At 45.4% G+C, this 20,792-nt stretch overlaps 2 protein-coding genes across 5 annotated transcripts in view; one reads left to right on the top strand and one right to left on the bottom strand.

The window, feature by feature from the left end:
- The window catches only part of KIF15 (kinesin family member 15), a 169,351-nt gene extending 160,204 nt beyond the window's left edge, over nt 1-9,147 (bottom strand). Inside the window, exon 1 of the mRNA XM_077269093.1 lies at nt 8,906-9,147. Coding sequence (XP_077125208.1) covers nt 8,906-8,924 — 19 coding nt within the window. The 5' untranslated portion in view covers nt 8,925-9,147. The remainder of the gene's footprint in view (nt 1-8,905) is intronic.
- KIAA1143 (KIAA1143 ortholog) overlaps nt 9,064-20,792 on the top strand; it is a 40,740-nt gene continuing 29,011 nt past the window's right edge. Inside the window, exons 1-2 of one of the 4 annotated variants that reach the window (XM_077269094.1) lie at nt 9,064-9,225; nt 12,108-12,232. In XM_077269094.1, coding sequence (XP_077125209.1) covers nt 12,125-12,232 — 108 coding nt within the window. In that variant the 5' untranslated portion in view covers nt 9,064-9,225; nt 12,108-12,124. Of the gene's footprint in view, nt 9,394-12,107; nt 12,233-20,792 lie in introns of all 4 variants that reach the window. The other 3 variants (XM_077269097.1, XM_077269095.1, XM_077269096.1) reach the window with 3 other exon arrangements.

Below are 20,792 nucleotides of genomic sequence, written 5' to 3'. Positions count from 1 at the left end.
AAATCCTGACCAAATCCTGATGCAATCCTGAACGTGGACACATACCCTAAAGGTTTTGAACTGGAGTCTCTGGACGATAGGAAGCCAGTGAAGGGCTTGGCATAGGGGAGAGGCTGGGGAATAGCGGGGAGACGTGCGGGCACAATTATAAGGGTCCCTTTCCACTTGCGAGATAAAAAACGGTCCGTAATCTGGACCGAAAAAACGGATGGAACGTATGCGATTTTCATGCGAGTGTCATGCGAGTACAATGCGATTTTTAATCGCATCATCCGTTTTTTATAATCGCATCATCCGTATGACATCCGTATTACTGTCCGATTTGTACGCACCGGTGTCCTTTGAAAAGCCGGCAATTCAGCGCAGTGTACAGTAAAATCACACTGACAGGTTAGAATAGACTAGATATATACACATAGAATAGGTATATATACATATATATATGTCAGTGAGACACCTATATATGTATATTTATATTTAATGCAGCGCAAGATAGCATAAAAGCCGCTAATTCAATTGCCGGCTTTTAATTTCTCCTTCCCAAACCCGACAGGATATGAGACATGGTTTACATACAGTAAACCATCTCATATCCCCCTTTTTTTTGCATATTCCACACTACTAATGTTAGTAGTGTGTATGTGCAAAATTTCAGCGCTGTAGCTATTAAATTTAAGGGTTAACTCGCGGAAAAAATTGGCGTGGGCTCCCACGCAATTTTCTCCGCCAGAGCGGTAAAGCCAGTGACTGAGGGCAGATATTAATAGCCAGGAGAGGGTCCATGGTTATTGGCCCCCCCGTGGCTAAAAACATCTGCCCCCAGCCACCCCAGAAAAGGCACATCTGGAAGATGCGCCTATTCTGGCACTTGGCCACTCTCTTCCCACTCCCTGTAGCAGTGGGATATGGGGTAATGAAGGGTTAATGCCACCTTGCTATTGGAAGGTGACATTAAGCCAGATTAATAATGGAGAGGCGTTAATTATGACACCTATCCATTATTAATCCAATTGTAGGAAAGGGTTAAAAAACACACACACACATGATTACAAAGTAGTTTAATGAAATAAAGACAGCGGTTGTTGTAATAATTTATTGCTCTCTCAATCCATCAGGAACACCCTCGCTTGGCAACATAATAAACGCACAAGATACATACCCTCAGATGTCAGATCACGTCCCACGATGTAATCCATCTGAAGGGGTTAACTAATATTACAGGCAGGAGCCCTGCTAAATGCAGCGGTGTGCTCGTGCTTGTAATTCCCCTGCGAATGAATGAAATGTAGGTCATTGACCTACATTTCCTTCAGTCGCGGTGATGCGCCCCCTGGTGGATGTCCTCATATGACCTGGAGCGTGGGAAAAAGTTCCCAGGCTGCAGTTTATGAGAACATCCACCAGAGGGCGCCTCACCGCGACTCAATGTAAGTACAGATCCTGCTTTCCTTTCAGCACCCGGGGATTACAGGCACCAGTGAGTGGTTTATCGCAGCTCGTGCCTGTAATATTAGTTAACCCCTTCAGATGGATTACTTCGTGGGACGAGACGGTTCACCAGAAGGTATGTATCTTGTGCGGTTATTATGTTGCCAAGCGAGGGTGTTGCTGATGGATTGAGAGAGCAATAAATTATTACAACAACCGCTGTGTTTATTTCATTAAACTACTTTTAAATCATGTGTGTGTGTGTTTTTTAACCCTTTCCTACAATTGGATTAATAATGGATAGGTGTCATAATTGACGCCTCTCCATTATTAATCTGGCTTAATGTCACCTTCCAATAGCAAGGTGGCATTAACCCTTCATTACCCCATATCCCACCGCTACAGGGAGTGGGAAGAGAGTGGCCAAGTGCCAGAATAGGCGCATCTTCCAGATGTGCCTTTTCTGGGGTGGCTGGGGGCAGATGTTTTTAGCCATGGGGGGGCCAATAACCATGGACCCTCTCCTGGCTATTAATATCTGCCCTCAGTCACTGGCTTTACCGCTCTGGCGGAGAAAATTGCGCGGGAGCCCACGCCAATTTTTTCCGCCATTTAACCCTTTATTTCAGCAGCTACAGCGCTGAAATTTTGCACATACACACTACTAACATTAGTAATGTGGAATATGCAAAAAAAAGGGGATATGAGATGGTTTACTGTATGTAAACCATGTCTCATATCCTGTCGGGTTTGTGCAGGAGAAATGAGAAGCCGGCAATTGAATTAGCGGCTTTAATGCTATCTAGTGCTGCATTAAATATAAATATACATATATAGGTGTCTCACTGACATATATATATGTGTATATATCTACTCTATTCTAACCTGTCAGTGTGATTTTACTGTACACCGCGCTGAATTACCGGCTTTTCAAAGGACACCGGTGCGTAAAAATCGGACAGAACTCGCATGGTGCGAGTGCTGTGCGATTTTTTTCTCGCACCCATTGACTTGCATTGGCGAGTCTCGTCCGAGAATCGCAGCAATACGCAGCATGCTGCGATTTTTTTCTCAGCCGATCCAGATTTTTCTCAGTCCGATTTCGGCTGAGAAAAAAATCGCAAATCAAAAGACACCTATTAACTAACATTGGTCCGAGTGCAATCCGATTTTTTATCGGATTGCACGCGTCCGTTTTCCTCGCAAGTGGAAAGGGACCCTAAGGAGTAATATGTACATGTGATGTCATCAGCACCTGACTGCTGTGCCCCCCAAATGTCTGCTGTCAGGTGTCTGATGGAACAGGACTTCACCTCTGGCGCCAATAGAAACCACTGAACTGGAGGGGTTTCAGAGGGGTAAGTAACATACTTTATAAAAGGCATGGAAGACCCCATTAAGACGAATAAAGCCAGTACTGCTCGGTAGTAAGGAGTTGCATGGCTTGTGTGTGCCGATGTACAGACTGATGTACGGCCAAAGAAACATGCCATCATTTTTTCAGTTTATGCAGAAGTAAAAGAATAAATCACACACATTACCCCACACACCACCTCTATGGGAGTTTTACTACAGCTTTGTACAAAACAGAGCATGAATAAGTGATATACTTTACTAGCGGAACATATTAGATAAAAGCTGCCCAAACCCACCTGATATCGAGGAGACAAGGATCAGGACGTTTGAACCCAAATATCATTTTGCTGTGCTGTTACATAAGCTGTTCAAGCATTCATGTGCATGGGGGATGAAGGCAGGGGAGGGCAATTAAAAGGAATCTATCACTAGGATTTTGCTTCCTCTCTGACTGCAGCATATTGTAGGGGCAGAGACCCTGATTCCATGTAACACTTACTGGGCTTCTTGCTGCAGTTTTGACAGAATCACTATTTCATCTGCTGCAGATCTAGCAGTTCTCTGAGGGTATGTCCCCACGGTACGGATGGGCGGCGGTATCGCCGCAGCGGCGAAGCCGCTCGGCGCTAAGCCGCTCGGCGCTAAGCCCCGCCCCCTTAATGGGACGCGATCATGCCGGATGTGTTAACTCTTCACATCCGGGATGATCGCTCTGTCCCATAGGGCCCTGTGATATGCCTTGCGGGGACGCTGCGTCCCCGCAAGGTGTACGGGCATGCTGCGATCTGAAAAGACACGCAGCATGTCCGGAGTCGCAGAGCCGCCGCGTGCGGGTTTCCACGCATAGTGGAGACAGGATTTCATCAAATCCCCTCCACTATGCAGGAACATCTGGACGCTGCTTGTTTGACGCTGCAGCGCTGCGCAGCGTCAAACAAGCAGCGTTTCCTGAACGTGGAAACATACCCTAATGCTGAGCTCTGTATAACCCCCGCCCACTGCACCGATTTAGTTTTAGTAGATAAACGTGTGCACAGCTTATAGTGTGTGGTGCCCAGGTAGGTTCCAACACCTTTAGTAAGGCTACTTTCACACTAGCGTCGTGCACTGCACGTCGCAATGCGACGTGCTGACGCAATGATGCTAGCGTTGAAAGCGCTGCACAACGGGGGCAGCGGATGCAGTTTTTCAACGCATCGGCTGCCCCATTGTAAGGTCCGGGGAGGAGAGGGCAGAGTTCTGGCCGCGCATGCGCGGTCGGAAATGGCGGACACGTCGCACAAAAAAAGTTACATGTAACTTTTTTTTGTGCCGACGGTCCGCCAAAACACGACGCATCCGTCGCACGACGGATGCGACGTGTGGCAATCCGTCGCTAATGCAAGTCAATGGAGAAAAAACGCATCCTGCAAGCACTTTTGCAGGATGCGTTTTTTCTCCAAAACGACGCATTGCGACGGAGGCCAAACAACGCTAGTATGAAACTAGCCTAATATATAATAAAACCTGGCACTCAACTTATATTATAAAAGCGTATTTATTTGTCAGCAACCAAACGTTTCGGTCATTAATCAGACCTTCATCAGTTACTGTAAGTATAAACAAAGAACAAAATATACAGGGGAACAGAAATATACAAAAGGAAAAAACAAAATAAATAAAGTATATACAGGACCGGACTTCCGATATAGAGATGGCATGGCGATATGTTAGGGTTGGTACACAATAAGAGAAAGTACAAAAGCGTACAAAAAATCGTATAGAAACAACCAATCCTGGCACAATATAGAAGGAGATGTGACGTGAGTGGCTAGATAGTAAAGGATAGATAACATACCGTATAGTAAATGGTGTTTATAATAGGTGCATGCCCATGTGGGCAGAAGGAAAATAGCTTCTGTAATGAAAGGGTTAACCAAGTTAAGTGAGGGATCCAATGGTAGACTGTGTTCCCAATAAGACCAAAAAAACAAAAAACGTACCCCTGGTCTATAGAGAGACTAGGTATGCATTAGGCAGCCTATGGATTAAATGAGCGCATGTTTAAATGTAAGAATGCGGTTTGTGCAAGAGAACAGGAGGTGGAGGTAGAAATATATCTTTCCGCTGGCGTAGAGGACGCGGTGTCCACCGCTAGTCTGAAGCCAAGAGTGCCACTGCACGTCTTATACAGGTCCTTCTCAAAAAATTAAATGTATAAAGTGCTGGACGGAACTTACGGTGGCAGAATGTATAGAATGGTTTGGCCTATGTAGAAAGCAAGAGAAAAGAAAGGCAGTAAAAACATTGTTTCACTAAGTACGTGCAGGTGGATTAAGGTGAGCCAGCAAGAATAGTGGGTGCCAATAGGAAGTTTGGATCCGGAGATCAATATAGGCGACTCTAAGGCTATGTGCACACTTTGCGGGGTCCTCTGCGGGTTCTCCCGCAGCGGATTTGATAAATCTGCAGGGCAAAACTGCTGCGGTTATCCCTGCAGATTTATCGCGGTTTCCGCTGCGGGTTTACTCCTATACTATTGATGCTGCATACGTAGCAATATGCAGCATCAATAGTAATGTTAAAAATAAATAAATAATGGTTATAGGCCAAACCATTCTATACATTCTGCCACCGTAAGTTCCGTCCAGCACTTTATACATGGGCACTTGCTCAACATTGGTATCTAGCGCCTACAGAACAGTACGGCCCTTTACCAGTAGTGACACGCAAGCACCGAGCCCTGGAAGGCACTGCCATAGCGGTGAAGTCATCCCCTCCTCCTGACAGCACCGCCCCATGCCGCACACGCCCATAGAGGTGGAACGCAAACACTGCTCTCTGAGACGCACCTTAGGGGAGACGTCATCCCCTTCCCAGGAATCACCGCCGCTTGCCGGACACACCCCCTTCCGGTCTACAGTACACTCTGCCGCCGCTCCTTCAGCATATATAAGACGTGCAGTGGCACTCTTGGCTTCAGACTAGCGGTGGACACCGCGTCCTCTACGCCATACGCCAGCGGAAAGATATATTTCTACCTCCACCTCCTGTTCTCTTGCACAAACCGCATTCTTACATTTAAACATGCGCTCATTTAATCCATAGGCTGCCTAATGCATACCTAGTCTCTCTATAGACCAGGGGTGCGTTTTTTGTTTTTTTGGTCTTATTGGGAACACAGTCTACCATTGGATCCCTCACTTAACTTGGTTAACCCTTTCATTACAGAAGCTATTTTCCTTCTGCCCACATGGGCATGCACCTATTATAAACACCATTTACTATACGGTATGTTATCTATCCTTTACTATCTAGCCACTCACGTCACATCTCCTTCTATATTGTGCCAGGATTGGTTGTTTCTATACGATTTTTTGTACGCTTTTGTACTTTCTCTAATTGTGTACCAACCCTAACATATCGCCATGCCATCTCTATATTGGAAGTCCGGTCCTGTATATACTTTATTTATTTTGTTTTTTCCTTTGTATATTTCTGTTCCCCTGTATATTTTGTTCTTTGTTTATACTTACAGTAACTGATGAAGGTCTGATTAATGACCGAAACGTTTGGTTGCTGACAAATAAATACGCTTTTATAATATAAGTGGAGCGCCAGGTTTTATTATACACTGCACCGATTGGCACCTTTCTGCCTACGCAAACTCAGTGGTGGGGCAGTGGTTGGACTACATAGCAGCAGGTTTACTAGTCATCTAATGATAAAATCTGTTTCATCAGGAAATTACCAAAGCCACAGCAAGCAGCCCAGTAACTGACACATCACTGGAGACAGGGTCTCAATCTCTATATTATGCTGCTCTCAGATTAGGTGGCAAAAACCTGGTGACAGAATCCCTTTAATTTTCTAGAGAGATTGGAGCTCTTGTGGAGGACTGAAGCAATTGGCCTAACTTATTTCTGCCCAATATTCATTTTAGCACTTATGTAAGGGTGCATTCACATGGTGCACCTGTCAGGGCATATGTCCAAAATCCCCCACAAAACGGGGTCCGGACGCATGCTCCGACGGGGCCAACAGAGCGAACGCCTACAGGAGGAGGACACTCAGATGCAGTCTACTAGGTGTGAGTGTCCGCCTCCTGTAGGCGTACACTGCCAAAAATGGTGCACGTTACAGCGCACGTTCACTCTGCAGTCACCATTACAGTCTATTGGCCCCGTTGGCACATGCGTCCGGTCCCAGTTTTGCAGGGAACTTCGGATGTTTGCTCCGACGGGGACACAGAACGCAATGTGAAATCATCCTGATGTTTTCATATTACCACTATAAGCTTTATTGCATGGTGTACTAGCAGTCAATCAAACATTGGAAAAATGTCCCACCCCTGTAAAATGTATGGAGTGACACGTCACATTTGCATGAGTTCCAAGTGTCTTTTCACATGGCGAATAAGTCTCTGGGCTGAATGAGCCTCAATTTATTCCAGAAGCACACGCTGGGCCAGGTGAAGAGATATTTGGAGCATTCAATGAGGCATTAACATTTATCGTGCATGGCTGCTTACCATGGACCTGGGTCTATTCACAGGCAGTGCAGCAGGGACGTCAGTATGTGCTACTCCAGCAGCGAGCGCTGATAGACGGGCGTGCAATGTAGCTTGTGCACCTGACCCGCATCTCGGCCTGTCCCATGACTGCCACAGAACAGCTACTTACATGTGATTTCCCTGTCCTTAGTCAATGTGCCCCCCAGGCTGCTCTTTGCCCAGATCTTACCCTCCCTGGGTCCAGTAGGATCTCTCCAATGCTACCCTTCTCTTTGTTGAGCAGCTGCAGCAGGGACGTCAAGTCAACAGAGCTGAAAACAAGCAATGAGCTGATGTTGACAAGCAAAGATGCTGAACTCAGTGATTGACTGCAGCCCTGTCGAAGTGATGTCTCAACAAATACAGGGGCAGAGGTAGTGCAAAATCCAGAGAGGGCAAGAAAAGCTCAGCTTGTTGTTATTTACATCTATGAGCTAAAAACAGTTGAGCATGGACAACCCCTTTAAGTATTTCAGCCATGCTACAAAACCTAAAAATTACTGGCACCTTTTGGTTCTCACATTACTGATGCACTTTCCTAACTACCTGGGAGACGCTGGAAGTGCCAACAACAGTAAGACATTGGTTTAAAGTCTGTAATCTGGTGCTGAGGGCACAGTGATGAAGAACAGCAGCAAGACTGTATCAACGGGGTAATAATCTGCCACCATGTTTATTGCTCTGACAACTAATCTGATGACAAGAGTGCAACGCCATCACTGAGCAAAACAGGAAGATTTAACACCCATCAATAGTGAGTAAAAAGAACAGTCGTGGTCGGAGCCCCTCTTCTACCAGGTATCTCGCGGAAAATTGGTAACAACTAGCGATGAGCGAATGTGCTGGAAAAAGGTGTTATCTGAGCATGCTCGGGTGCCAACAGTGATTCGGACATGCTCAAATAATATGTTCGAGTCCCTGCTGCTGTTTTGACTGCTGCACGCATGCAGGGATTACGCAACAGACAGGCCGCCCCTCAGGTGTTTATGGCTGTCGAACAGCTGTGGGGTCTTGAACGTGTTTTTCAAGTTCGCAGATGCACCCGAGCATGCTCAGATAACACCTTATCCCAGCACGTTCGTTCATCATTAGTAACAACTCATCAGAACAATGGACTCCAGCATCTTAATTTTTAGGGAAACCTTTTGAGATGAACATCTAACATTGCATTAAAAAAGTGATCCGATCATGATGGTGTTATAAAAAAAAAAAAAAAAGAAAGAAAAAGGGTAACGTGTGTGTGTGTTATAAATGGTGAGAGGGAGAATCTGGCCCAGGACCATTGGTGTGGATACGGCTCTGTTCACACCTGAGCTGGGGGCTCACAAACACGCTGCGCTATTGGTGCCGGCCACTATGACAAGCCCAGCCTGTGCGCCGCTGGGAGCTGATGCGGTTCTGGGGCCAGTTCTGCTGCTAGGTTTGTATTTCTGGTGAGGAACCACAATAAGGACTAACAAGCGCAGATGTGAACAGAGCCTAGTGTGGCCGTGTCATATAGGTGGTCGCGTCATATAGGTGGTCGTTAGCGGTGTGACAAGTACATTGCTGCTCTATTTCCACACCGCTACCCTGACACTGCCGCCATACCCTTAGTCCCCGGCGCCATCGTCCTCGTCCTCCCGCGTTTCTCTCGGTGATATACGGCTTCACTCTTTTTCTTCTTCCAAAAAGCAAAATGGCGAATACTTCAAATTTGGCGCTTCAGAGTCACTGTGTAATAGCAGCTGTAAGTCACACCCACTTGCGGAAACGGACCTAGTGTGTGTGAGGCTCCGGCGGCCATCTTTGTGTAGTCCGATACTCCTTCGCTGCGGTTGGATTGTCACTTCCCGGCCGCCGTCTGCTGGATGGAGTTTGTTTGGCATCACGCAGTGAATTGTGGGTAGACGAGCTGTGTCTGCAGAGAGGTATGTTTCGGTGTCAGCTCTGCTGCTGTGTGATTGCTGGAGGCTTGTATTACGGAGCTCCGCTGCTTCTCCGGCCTCCATGTGTCACATATGGTTTATCCCTCTACAGCCCCTGATCTCTGAGTCATTATTTTCCCTGCGGCTTCTCATTATTCCACAGCTGCACAGGTTAGTGGTGATTTCTGGTGACTGACACACGTGACATCCCCAGCAGGAAATTGCAGTTCATGACAGGTGGCAGTGTTGTCAGCGATGAGGAGGATGTCAGCGATGAGGGTTGTCAGCGATGATGAGGGTTGTCAGCGATGATGAGGGTTGTCAGCGATGATGAGGGTTGTCAGCGATGAGGAGGATGTCAGCGATGAGGAGGTTGTCAGCGATGAGGAGGTTGTCAGCGATGAGGAGGGTTGTCAGCGATGAGGAGGGTTGTCAGCGATGAGGAGGGTTGTCAGCGATGAGGAGGGTTGTCAGCGATGAGGAGGGTTGTCAGCGATATGGATGGTAGCGATGAGGAGGGTTGTCAGCGATGAGGGGGTTGTCAGCGATGAGGGGGTTGTCAGCGATGAGGAGGTTGTCAGCGATGAGGAGGGTTGTCAGCGATGAGGAGGATGTCGGCCATGAGGAGGATGTCGGCCATGAGGAGGATGTCGGCCATGAGGAGGATGTCGGCCATGAGGAGGTTGTCGGCCATGAGGAGGTTGTCGGCCATGAGGAGGTTGTCGGCCATGAGGAGGTTGTCGGCCATGAGGAGGTTGTCGGCCATGAGGAGGTTGTCGGCCATGAGGAGGTTGTCGGCCATGAGGAGGATGTCAGCGATGAGGAGGTTGTCAGCGATGAGGGGGTTGTCAGCGATGAGGAGGGTTGTCAGCGATATGGATGGTAGCGATGAGGAGGGTTGTCAGCGATGAGGAGGATGTCAGCGATGAGGAGGTTGTCAGCGATGAGGAGGGTTGTCAGCGATGAGGGGGTTGTCAGCGATGAGGAGGATGTCAGCGATGAGGAGGATGTCAGCGATGAGGAGGATGTCAGCGATGAGGAGGATGTCAGCGATGAGGAGGGATGTCAGCGATGAGGAGGGATGTCAGCGATGAGGAGGGTTGTCAGCGATGAGGAGGGTTGTCAGCGATGAGGAGGGTTGTCAGCGATGAGGAGGGTTGTCAGCGATGAGGAGGTTGTCAGTGATATGGATGGTAGCGACGAGGAGGTTGTCAGCGATGAGGAGGATGTCGGCCATGAGGAGGATGTCGGCCATGAGGAGGATGTCGGCCATGAGGAGGTTGTCGGCCATGAGGAGGTTGTCGGCCATGAGGAGGTTGTCGGCCATGAGGAGGTTGTCGGCCATGAGGAGGTTGTCGGCCATGAGGAGGTTGTCGGCCATGAGGAGGTTGTCGGCCATGAGGAGGTTGTCGGCCATGAGGAGGTTGTCGGCCATGAGGAGGTTGTCGGCCATGAGGAGGTTGTCGGCCATGAGGAGGTTGTCGGCCATGAGGAGGTTGTCGGCCATGAGGAGGTTGTCGGCCATGAGGAGGTTGTCGGCCATGAGGAGGTTGTCGGCCATGAGGAGGTTGTCGGCCATGAGGAGGTTGTCAGCGATGAGGAGGGTTGTCAGCGACTGTTGATAATTCTAACAAGTTTTGCCCATGTTGATCAAAAAAATGATAAATCACCAATAGTGCAGCTGGGAGACAAAGCCCCCATTCTTCTGACACCTACATAGGGGCGTAGAATGGGAAGTGGGCACAAAAATTCTCCCCCACTGTCAATTGATTGAAAGTGTCTCTTCTCCTTGTTGCCGTGCTGTCCGGTGCTCCTTGTGTAGAGCGCAGCAGCCAGGAAGAGTGTCACTGCTGCCGCATAGCGATCCTTCACATATCATCAGTTGCTGCCTATGCAGAGTGCAGCTGGCTATGACAAACTGCTCTTGACTGCCGCACTCAGCATAAACAGTTACTGTGACAGGATGAATGAAGACAGTTTGGAATCACATGCACAGAACTCAGAGCAACTGCTTTTACATTTTTCTTTTTTTTCTAGCACTAACACGGGTAAGGGTTACGGAGGTTTAAGGTAATAATTTGTTGCATACAAAAAAAAACACCTTTATTTTTAAAACTTTGTTTCTCATTGAAGCGGAGAGCCTAAATCAGACATTCTTACTCTTTTTCGAACAAGGTTTAGGTTAGGGATCAGGTTAGACTAGGCCGGAACTGGGCAATAAAATGTCACATTCTAAAAATGAAGTAAAACCAAAAAGATCTATAACAAGGTATAACCTTTCATGTCTGAATTATACAAAAAACAGCAACAAATTGGTAGGTCAGAGCGCAATCTCTAAGGCTGTGTTCCCATGGTCAATGTTTATTGAGTTTTTTGACACTGCAGAATTTTTGCACGTTAGTTTACTTGCGTTTTTGTGTGGTTTTTATGTCTTTTTGGTGTTTCATGCTTTAAATAAAGCTGCTTTGTTTTTGAAACTTCCTGGTATTGACATTCTTAAGTGCGGATTACAGCTTTGTTTGTTTTTTGCTGTGTAAACTCACTAAAAATGCATGTGGGTTTTTTCACCTTCAGCTAAATGAAGTCTAGGGCAAAATTACACACAGAAAACTCTGCGTACCCACAAGAGAAATGCGCATGATGTGGATTGGAAAAACGCACCGCGGTTCTGTTTACACAGTGTTAAAAAAAATCACAGTGGACATGCTGTGCTGGCTGCCCACCACTACGCCGCTTTACCTATGATTAGGTTGAAAAATTTGATGAGGCTTGATAACAATTGAGGCCCAGAAAGACTAAATTGTCCATGTGTCCTATTATTAGTTATTTACTCTGGGGATTGCTACACTCCCATTTCTCATTGTATTTTTATCACAATCTCTTAGTTTAATGCCTTTCAGCCATGAGTAAGAGGAATCAAGTGTCCTATGTGAAGCCCTCAGAGCCGTCTTTCCTGAAAAAGTTCAAAAAGGATGTTGGCTATAAAGAAGGACCAACCGTGGACACCAAGGTATGTGACTTCTACGTTAACTTTAAATTAGTCTTACTTTTGTAGAAGCCTAGTACATTGATTCTACAAGGAATAAGCTCCTGAGCACTGGGGGTCAGACCACTTAATGGGAACGCCAGAGATAGCTGAGATCTGAGCTTGACTGTGTCTGGTGCTTGGTTGTCCACTACTTTTACATTGATGGCCTATAGGTCATTAGTGGCTGCCAAATGGAAGTACTTGCGGAGCTGGCGTCTACGTGTAGTGGCTGCCGCAGGATACTACACATCCTCCTCCTATTCAAATCAATAGGAGGCGGATGTGGAGTAGCCAGCGGTAGCCACTACACGTAGACGGCCAACTCCGCAAGTAAGTACTTGCGGCCACCAACACCGATAACAGCTGATTGTCGTGGGTGACAGGTGTCGGACTTGTTGGCCAATAAGACATTGATGATCTATCCTAAGGATAGGCCATCAATATTAAAGTAAAGGGCAATCTCTTTAAGAATGAATTTAGTGGAGTTCCACTTGCTTGACCTGTGCTCCAATGAGGGTCTCAGTTTTCGGACCCACAATGATCAGGAAGTTCTCCACTATCCTGGGGATAACTTCTCATACCCTTAGTGTTTTAGTTCTCTGAACAATATTCTACTTTTATATGTCAGTAAAGTATTTCCAATTCTTGGTGGAAACTAAGTGCACCTAAGTGTACCAAAATTGTGACACCCAATACTGATTAAAAATAAACCAACCAATAGATGGTGTATTAATAAATAAGTAGACAAAGGTGTCGAGAGGCACTAAATACATCAAACATTATGAGCCAGTGGAAGACAATTGGCATGTTTTTCAAACTGTCTACTCTAAATTTGTCTAAAAATTACTTTTAGTAAATCTGCCCCAATGTGCATTTGTATCGCCCCCTGCACGTTCTCTTAGGCTGTACTGTAAAAAAAACTGTATGATCATAGTATATAGCGCTAATGACTATTATTTATTTATTTAACTTATTTAGCGCCATTAATTCCAGAATATCTGTCCCATTGGGGTTCTCAATCTAGGTTCCCTGTCAGTATTTCTTTTGGTGTATGGGACACAACCGGAGTACCCGGAGGAAACCCACACAAATACGGGGAGAACATACAAACTCCTTGCAGATGATGTTCTTGGTGGAATTTGAATATAGGACCCCAGAGGTACAAGGCTCTCCGGTGCTAATCACTGAGCCACTGTGATTTTGCAGTGCTGGGGTCTTGTGATTCAAATCCCACCAAGGACAACAACTGCAAGGAGTTTGTTTGTCTCCCCGTGTTTGTGTGGCTTTCCTCTGGGTACTCCGGTTTCCTCCCACATTCTAAAATACATATTAGTTGGGAAGTTAGATTGTGAACCCCAATGGGAACAGTGCCAATAATGTCTGTAAAGCACTGTGGAATTAATGGCGCTATATTAATGAGTAAAATAAACTCGTAAAATCTTGAAGCGTGAAGATAAAATATAGATTTCCTTCTGGTGAACTGCCTGTTTTTAGTGTCATTATCAATTGTAAAAGTGTTCAAATTGCGAACAATAATTCTAGCCAGCAAAAGCATTCACTCCGAAAAAAAAAAATAAAGCCAATGTTCTTTACATATCTAAAAATACACTGCTCAAAAAAATAAAAGGAACACTTAAACAACAGAATATAACTCCAAGTAAATCAAACTTCTGTGAAATCAAACTGTCCACTTAGGGAGCACCACTGTTTGTTTGTCAATAAATTTCACATGCTGTTATGTAAATGGAATAGACAACAGATGGAAATTATTGGCAATTATTAAGACACACTAAATAAAGGAGTGGTTCTGCATGTAGGGACCACAGACCACATCTCTTTACCAATGCATTCTGGCTGATGTTTTGGTCACTTTTGAATGTTGGCTGTGCTTTCACACTCATGGTAGCATGAGACGGACTCTACAACCCACACAAGTGGCTCAGGTAGTGCAGCTCATCCAGGATGGCACATCAATGCGAGCTGTGGCAAGAAGGTTTGCTGTGTCTGTCAGCGTAGTGTCGAGAGGCTGGAGGCGCTACCAGGAGACAGGCCAGTACACTAGGAGACGTGGAGGGGGCCATAGGAGGGCAACAACCCAGCAGCAGGACCCCTACCTCAGCCTTTGTGCAAGGAGGAGCACTGCCAGAGCCCTGCAAAATGACCTCCAGCAGGCCACAAATGTGCATGTGTCTGCACAAATGGTTAGAAACTGACCTCATGAGGATAGTCTGAGTGCCCGACGTCCACAGATGGGGGTTGTGCTCACAGCCCAACACCATGCAGGATGCTTGGCATTTGCCACAGAACACCAGGATTGGCAAATTCGCCACTGGCGCCCTGTGCTCTTCACAGATGAAAAAGCAGGTTCACACTGAGCACATGTGACAGACGTGATAGAGTCTGGAGACGCCGTGGAGAGCGATCTGCTGCCTGCAATATCCTTCAGCATGACCGGTTTGGCAGTGGGTCAGTAATGGTGTGGGGTGCCATTTCTTTCTCCATGTGCTCGCCAGAGGTAGCCTGACTGCCAGTAGGTACCGATATGAAATCCTCAGACCCCTTGTGAGACCATATGCTGGTGCTGTTGGCCCTGGGTTCCTCCTAATGCAGGACAATGTCAGACCTCATGTGGATGGAGTGTGTCAGCAGTTCCTGCAAGATGAAGGCACTGAAGCTATGGACTGACCCGCCCATTCCCCAGACCTGAATCCGATTGAACACATCTGGGACATCATGTCTCGCACCATCCACCAACATCATGTTGCACCACAGACTGGCCAGGAGTTGGCAGATGCTTTAGTCCAGGTCTGGGAGGAGATCCCTCAGGAGACCATCCGCCGCCTAATCAGGAGCATTCTCCTGATTCTCACTGCCCTAACAGTAAAGAATCCTCTTCTATGTTGGTGGAAAAACCTTCTCTCCTCCAGACGCAAAGAATGCCCCCTTGTGCCCGTCACCTTCCTTGGTATAAACAGATCCTCAGCGAGATATTTGTATTGTCCCCTTATATACTTATACATGGTTATTAGATCGCCCCTCAGTCGTCTTTTTTCTAGACTAAATAATCCTAATTTCGCTAATCTATCTGGGTATTGTAGTTCTCCCATCCCCTTTATTAATTTTGTTGCCCTCCTTTGTACTCTCTCTAGTTCCATTAAATCCTTCCTGAGCACCGGTGCCCAAAACTGGACACAGTACTCCATGTGCGGTCTAACTAGGGATTTGTACAGAGGCAGTATAATGCTCTCATCATGTGTATCCAGACCTCTTTTAATGCACCCCATGATCCTGTTTGCCTTGGCAGCTGCTGCCTGGCACTGGCTGCTCCAGGTAAGTTTATCATTAACTAGGATGGTTTCCCGTTCAGTGTGTAATGGTGATATTGATTCCTTCTTCCCATGTGTATAACCTTACATTTATCATTGTTAAACCTCATCTGCCACCTTTCAGCCCAAGTTTCCAACTTATCCAGATCCATCTGTAGCAGAATACTATCTTCTCTTGTATTAACTGCTTTACATAGTTTTGTATCATCTGCAAATATCAATATTTTACTGTGTAAACCTACCAGATCATTAATGAATATGTTTAAGAGAACAGGTCCCAATACCGACCCCTGCGGTACCCCACTGGTCACAGCGACCCAGTTAGAGACTATACCATTTATAACCACCCTCTGCTTTCTATCACTAAGCCAGTTGCTAACCCATTTACACACATTTTCCCCCAGACCAAGCATTCTCATTTTGTGTACCAACCTCTTGTGCGGCACAGTATCAAACGCTTTGGAAAAATTGAGATATACCACGTCCAATGACTCACCGTGGTCCAGCCTATAGCTTACCTCTTCATAAAAACTGATTAGATTGGTTTGACAGGAGCGATTTCTCATAAACCCATGCTGATATGGAGTTAAACAGTTATTCTCATTGAGATAATCCAGAATAACATCCTTCAGAAACCCTTCAAATATTTTACCAACAGTAGAGGTTAGACTTACTGGCCTATAATTTCCAGGTTCACTTTTAGAGCCCTTTTTGAATATTGGCACCACATTTGCTATGCGCCAGTCCTGCGGAACAGACCCCGTCGCTATAGAGTCCCTAAAAATAAGAAATAATGGTTTATCTATTACATTACTTAGTTCTCTTAGTACTCGTGGGTGTATGCCATCCGGACCCGGAGATTTATCTATTTTAATCTTATTTAGCCGGTTTCGCACCTCTTGGGTTAGATTGGTGACCCTTAATATAGGGTTTTCATTGTTTCTTGGGATTTCACCTAGCATTTCATTTTCCACCGTGAATACCGTGGAGAAGAAGGTGTTTAATATGTTAGCCTTTTCCTCTTCATCTACAACCATTCTTTCCTCACTATTTTTTAAGGGGCCTACGTTTTCAGTTTTTATTCTTTTACTATTGATATAGTTGAAGAACAGTTTGGGATTAGTTTTACTCTCCTTAGCAATGTGCTTCTCTGTTTCCTTTTTGGCAGCTTTAATTAGTTTTTTAGATAAAGTATTTTTCTCCCTATAGTTTTTTAGAGCTTCAATGGTGCCATCCTGCTTTAGTAGTGCAAATGCTTTCTTTTTACTGTTAATTGCCTGTCTTACTTCTTTGTTTAGCCACATTGGGTTTTTCCTATTTCTAGTCCTTTTATTCCCACAAGGTATAAACCGCTTACATTGCCTATTTAGGATGTTCTTAAACATTTTCCATTTATTATCTGTATTCTTATTTCTGAGGATATTGTCCCAGTCTACCAGATTAAGGGCATCTCTAAGCTGGTCAAACTTTGCCTTCCTAAAGTTCAGTGTTTTTGTGACTCCCTGACAAGTCCCCCTAGTGAAAGACAGGTGAAACTGTACAATATTGTGGTTGCTATTTCCTAGATGCCCGACCACTTGTCTTGAGGCATTTCCACTGAAGTTGAATCAGCCTGTAACTTCATTTTATTCAGTCCCCATGACAGCACCACGAGAGAGGGGATCCGCCCTTCAGGGACAGGAAACCTACAGACATAAAAGGGCGGCACCTCTCTCCTGCATCAGTTGGTTTCCTGTCCCTGACAGGCGAACCTCTTCAGACAGACCTTGTGAAGAAGGTTGAAGAAAAAGAAGACTACCCAGTCCTGGCGGTCCGATGCCGGTAGCGGAAGGGTCCCTAGCAGGGCTGTGGAGTCGGAGTCGTGGAGTCGGAGTTAGTTTTGGTTGGAGTCGGTAGAAATGTACCGACTCTGACTCCAGCTTTAAAAAAATGTATTAATATTTCATAATTGAACTTTCATATGAATTTTATAAATGTTACTCAAATATATATGTTCTATCAAACTATGAACAACAGTGATAAGCAGTTCTGCTGGAGATAGAGACATTTCTTACTTCTTGTGTGTCACTGTTCTCCACTGCCCTTATCTAATCTTATACTTGGTTAACCTCATGCTGCCCCAACCCCCCTACTTACAATGTATGAAACTGAAAGTGAAAATGTGTTGCAAATTCTTAGTAGTAAAGCTCCTCCTCTAGACTAGATGTTTACTACGTGTGCGTCTTCCAAGCATCTCACAGCTGCTACTCAGAAGAGGAAGACTGTAAGAAGTATTATCCTTTCAACAAACTTTGCATCAGTTAACTGTGAGTACATGAGGAATAACAGTATTACTGACCAATTATATCAGTTGTACTACCTGGCAATAATTTTGTACAATTGTTTTTAGGAAAAACAATTGTCATTTGGATTGTGAATGCAGAATTAAAAACCTGAGAACGTCAAAGAAGCGTCACATTAAATCAGCTGTATTTGAACATTTCACCATCACTCAAGATAGAAAACATTATGTCTGTCAGTGTATGACAAATGATCCAGACGAAAACAAATGCTGTGAAGCCAAGATCAGTGCATATTCAGGCAAAGATAAAAATGCTCCTACCAGAGCTTCTAGTCTAAAGAGACATTTACAGCGCTTTCATCCAGAAGTACTGAAAGCAGTGGATGAGAAAGACTGCATCCAAACCAATGAACCAGTGCCCAGCTCTTCCAGCCAAACAAAGGAGCAGAGAACTTTGCAGCCATCAGTTGCAAGATATTTTGTCAGTGACAAATTTACTGTGACAATGACAGTAGATACATTTAAAAAACATCATAGAGCTTGTTGTAAAGGATAGTGTGCCTATTTCATTATTTTCACGACCAGCTTTTATGTGTCTGAATTGGGAAATGGCCCGCAAGCTTGGTGTTTCTCTGGAGAGAGAGAGTATTAGAAAATTAGTAATCGAAGAAGCTTTTAAACAAAAGGAAGAACTTAAAAAAACTCTCAAGGGATGCTTTCTCTTTCTTGAAATGGATGCCTGCACACGTCACAGAGTGAACTATTTTGCCATCAATGTCCGATTTGTTTGTGACAAAAATGAAATAGTTACCAAGACATTGGCAGTAAAAGACACCAAAGCTCATCACACCAGTGAGTTTCTCCAGGTCTTGGTCGAAAAGGTTCTGCATTACTATGAACTTAAAAAAGAGCAAGTTCTTTCTGTCGTAACTGACAATGCTTCAAATATGATAAGTACTATTAAGCTAATGAATGAGAGTAATGATGGTGACCAGCAGCTAGAGGAACATTCTGGGTCCACAGACACAGAAATGTTTGAAATAGAGGAACACAGTATTGTAACTGAGGAGCAAACTGAAGTTGCTTCAGATGAACAGCAACATGATAGTTTAGATGATCTTGTTGAAACTGTGTCAATACGTTCTTTCATTCATCACATGCGCTGCGTTGTGCATACGCTACAGCTGGCTATAAGAGAGTCTGCAAGAAGGACATGCAGCTGCACTGATTGGCAAGGTGAGAAAATTGGCTACTGTTGCCAGAACCCCTAAAGTTGACTCAATTTTGAAGAGACGTGCTGGAAAAGGGGCAATTATTGATCAAGCCACACGATGGGGCAGTACTTAATGATTCAGCGCTTGGTTGAACTGAAAACCTTTCTTGTAGACATGGCTAACCCTCAACTGACGCTAAATTGAAAGTCAGTGGAATCAGGTGACTGAGCTGGAGAAATTACTAGAGCACAGTAACTTGACTAAAACATTACAAGCAGAGGACTTAACTCCAGGTATTTTCTTAAAGGAGTGGAAGAACCTGATGTTTCGCCTGTCCCAAAGAGGAGGGTTAATTGCAAGTGGCATTGCTACATCAATGAAACGGAGAGAGGAGCTACTATTACAAAATAACATTCTTTTCGCAGCTGTTTATGTAGACCCAATGCATCGGATTCTTCTAGATGATCAACAGCTAACTAAAGGAAAATAATCTCTGTTTGAAATAGCAGTAAGGATGAAAGGGTTGCAGAACAGTCAGGAGGAACAAGAAGAATTTGGTCGTCCTGCCACATCTTCACCCTCATCAACTGATATAAAATTTAATTTCGAAAAATATTTGGATCACAAGGACCATGCACAGCGTTCCCGCATAGAAGAAGAGTCATCCCCATCAAAGAACACAGCCAGTACATTTCAGCAGAATTGTTCATGTGCACTAAAAGAAATTGAGAAATTTGACCGTTCATCAAAAATAACAGTGCAACAAGCGATTCCTCTGTATCCTGACATTGTCAGAGATGTTGCCCGAGTGGTTACTGCTTTGCCACCAACCCAATTTAGTGTAGAGAGGTTGTTCTCTGCTTTCAAAATAATTAGATCAGATTTGAGGGCATCCATGAAGGAGGATCTGACAGAGGCAATACTTTTTCTGAGGACAAATTTATAGATTTCTTCTTATTAACTGCATAAGTGTTTATTGCATATTTACTTACAAGATTTTTATAGTTAATAAAATAAGTTTATAAAAGTTAATTGCTATATTCAAATTGTATTCTAATAAATATAGTTTTTGCTCTAAGTGGTCTGATTATTTATATGATGGTGAGAAACTGAATAAGCACGATGTTAATATTTTACAACAGTAAATTTATTGTTGCGAATTGGCCATTTATGAAGGAGCCGGAGTCGGAACCTGATAAAATCCAGGAGTCGGAGTCGCAACTGTGGCTTACCGACTTCACAGCCCTGGTCCCTACCTTGGACTGACCATGACGCAGGAAGCACCACACAGCAGGGGGACTGCTTTGTGTCAGGTGGCAGCAGAGGGAAGCAGCCTTTGGAGCGGCTTGCTTCCTGGTGTCCCTTCGCCACAGGTACCCGGTAAGTATATGGTACCTGCTCCTGGGGCCGTGTTCTGGCGGGTCCTTCCAGGTCTGATCGCGCCCTGCAGTGGTGGGCGCTTTGATCCAGACGGCGCGGCATGTCCGGGTGCGTGGGGACTCATCGCGGCCGGAAGGGGCGTTCCCTGGCGAGACCAGCGGCGTACCCGGATGACACGGCCGGGCATGCGCGGTGGAGCCGCGCCGGCTGGGGGTGTGTCACATGCGGCGGTGCGGCGCCTGGGGGGGAACCCTATTATCAGCCGGGGGCGCGGCCTCGGGAGGGGGAGGCCAATCCTCTCGGTGCCGGGCAGGTCACGTTGAGATCCTGCTGACCCCCAT

This window comes from Ranitomeya variabilis, chromosome 6 (genome assembly GCF_051348905.1).
Source record: "Ranitomeya variabilis isolate aRanVar5 chromosome 6, aRanVar5.hap1, whole genome shotgun sequence".
Taxonomy (NCBI): domain Eukaryota; kingdom Metazoa; phylum Chordata; class Amphibia; order Anura; family Dendrobatidae; genus Ranitomeya; species Ranitomeya variabilis.
Note: the sequence above shows the minus strand (reverse complement) of the source record. Positions and strands in the feature narration are given on the sequence as shown.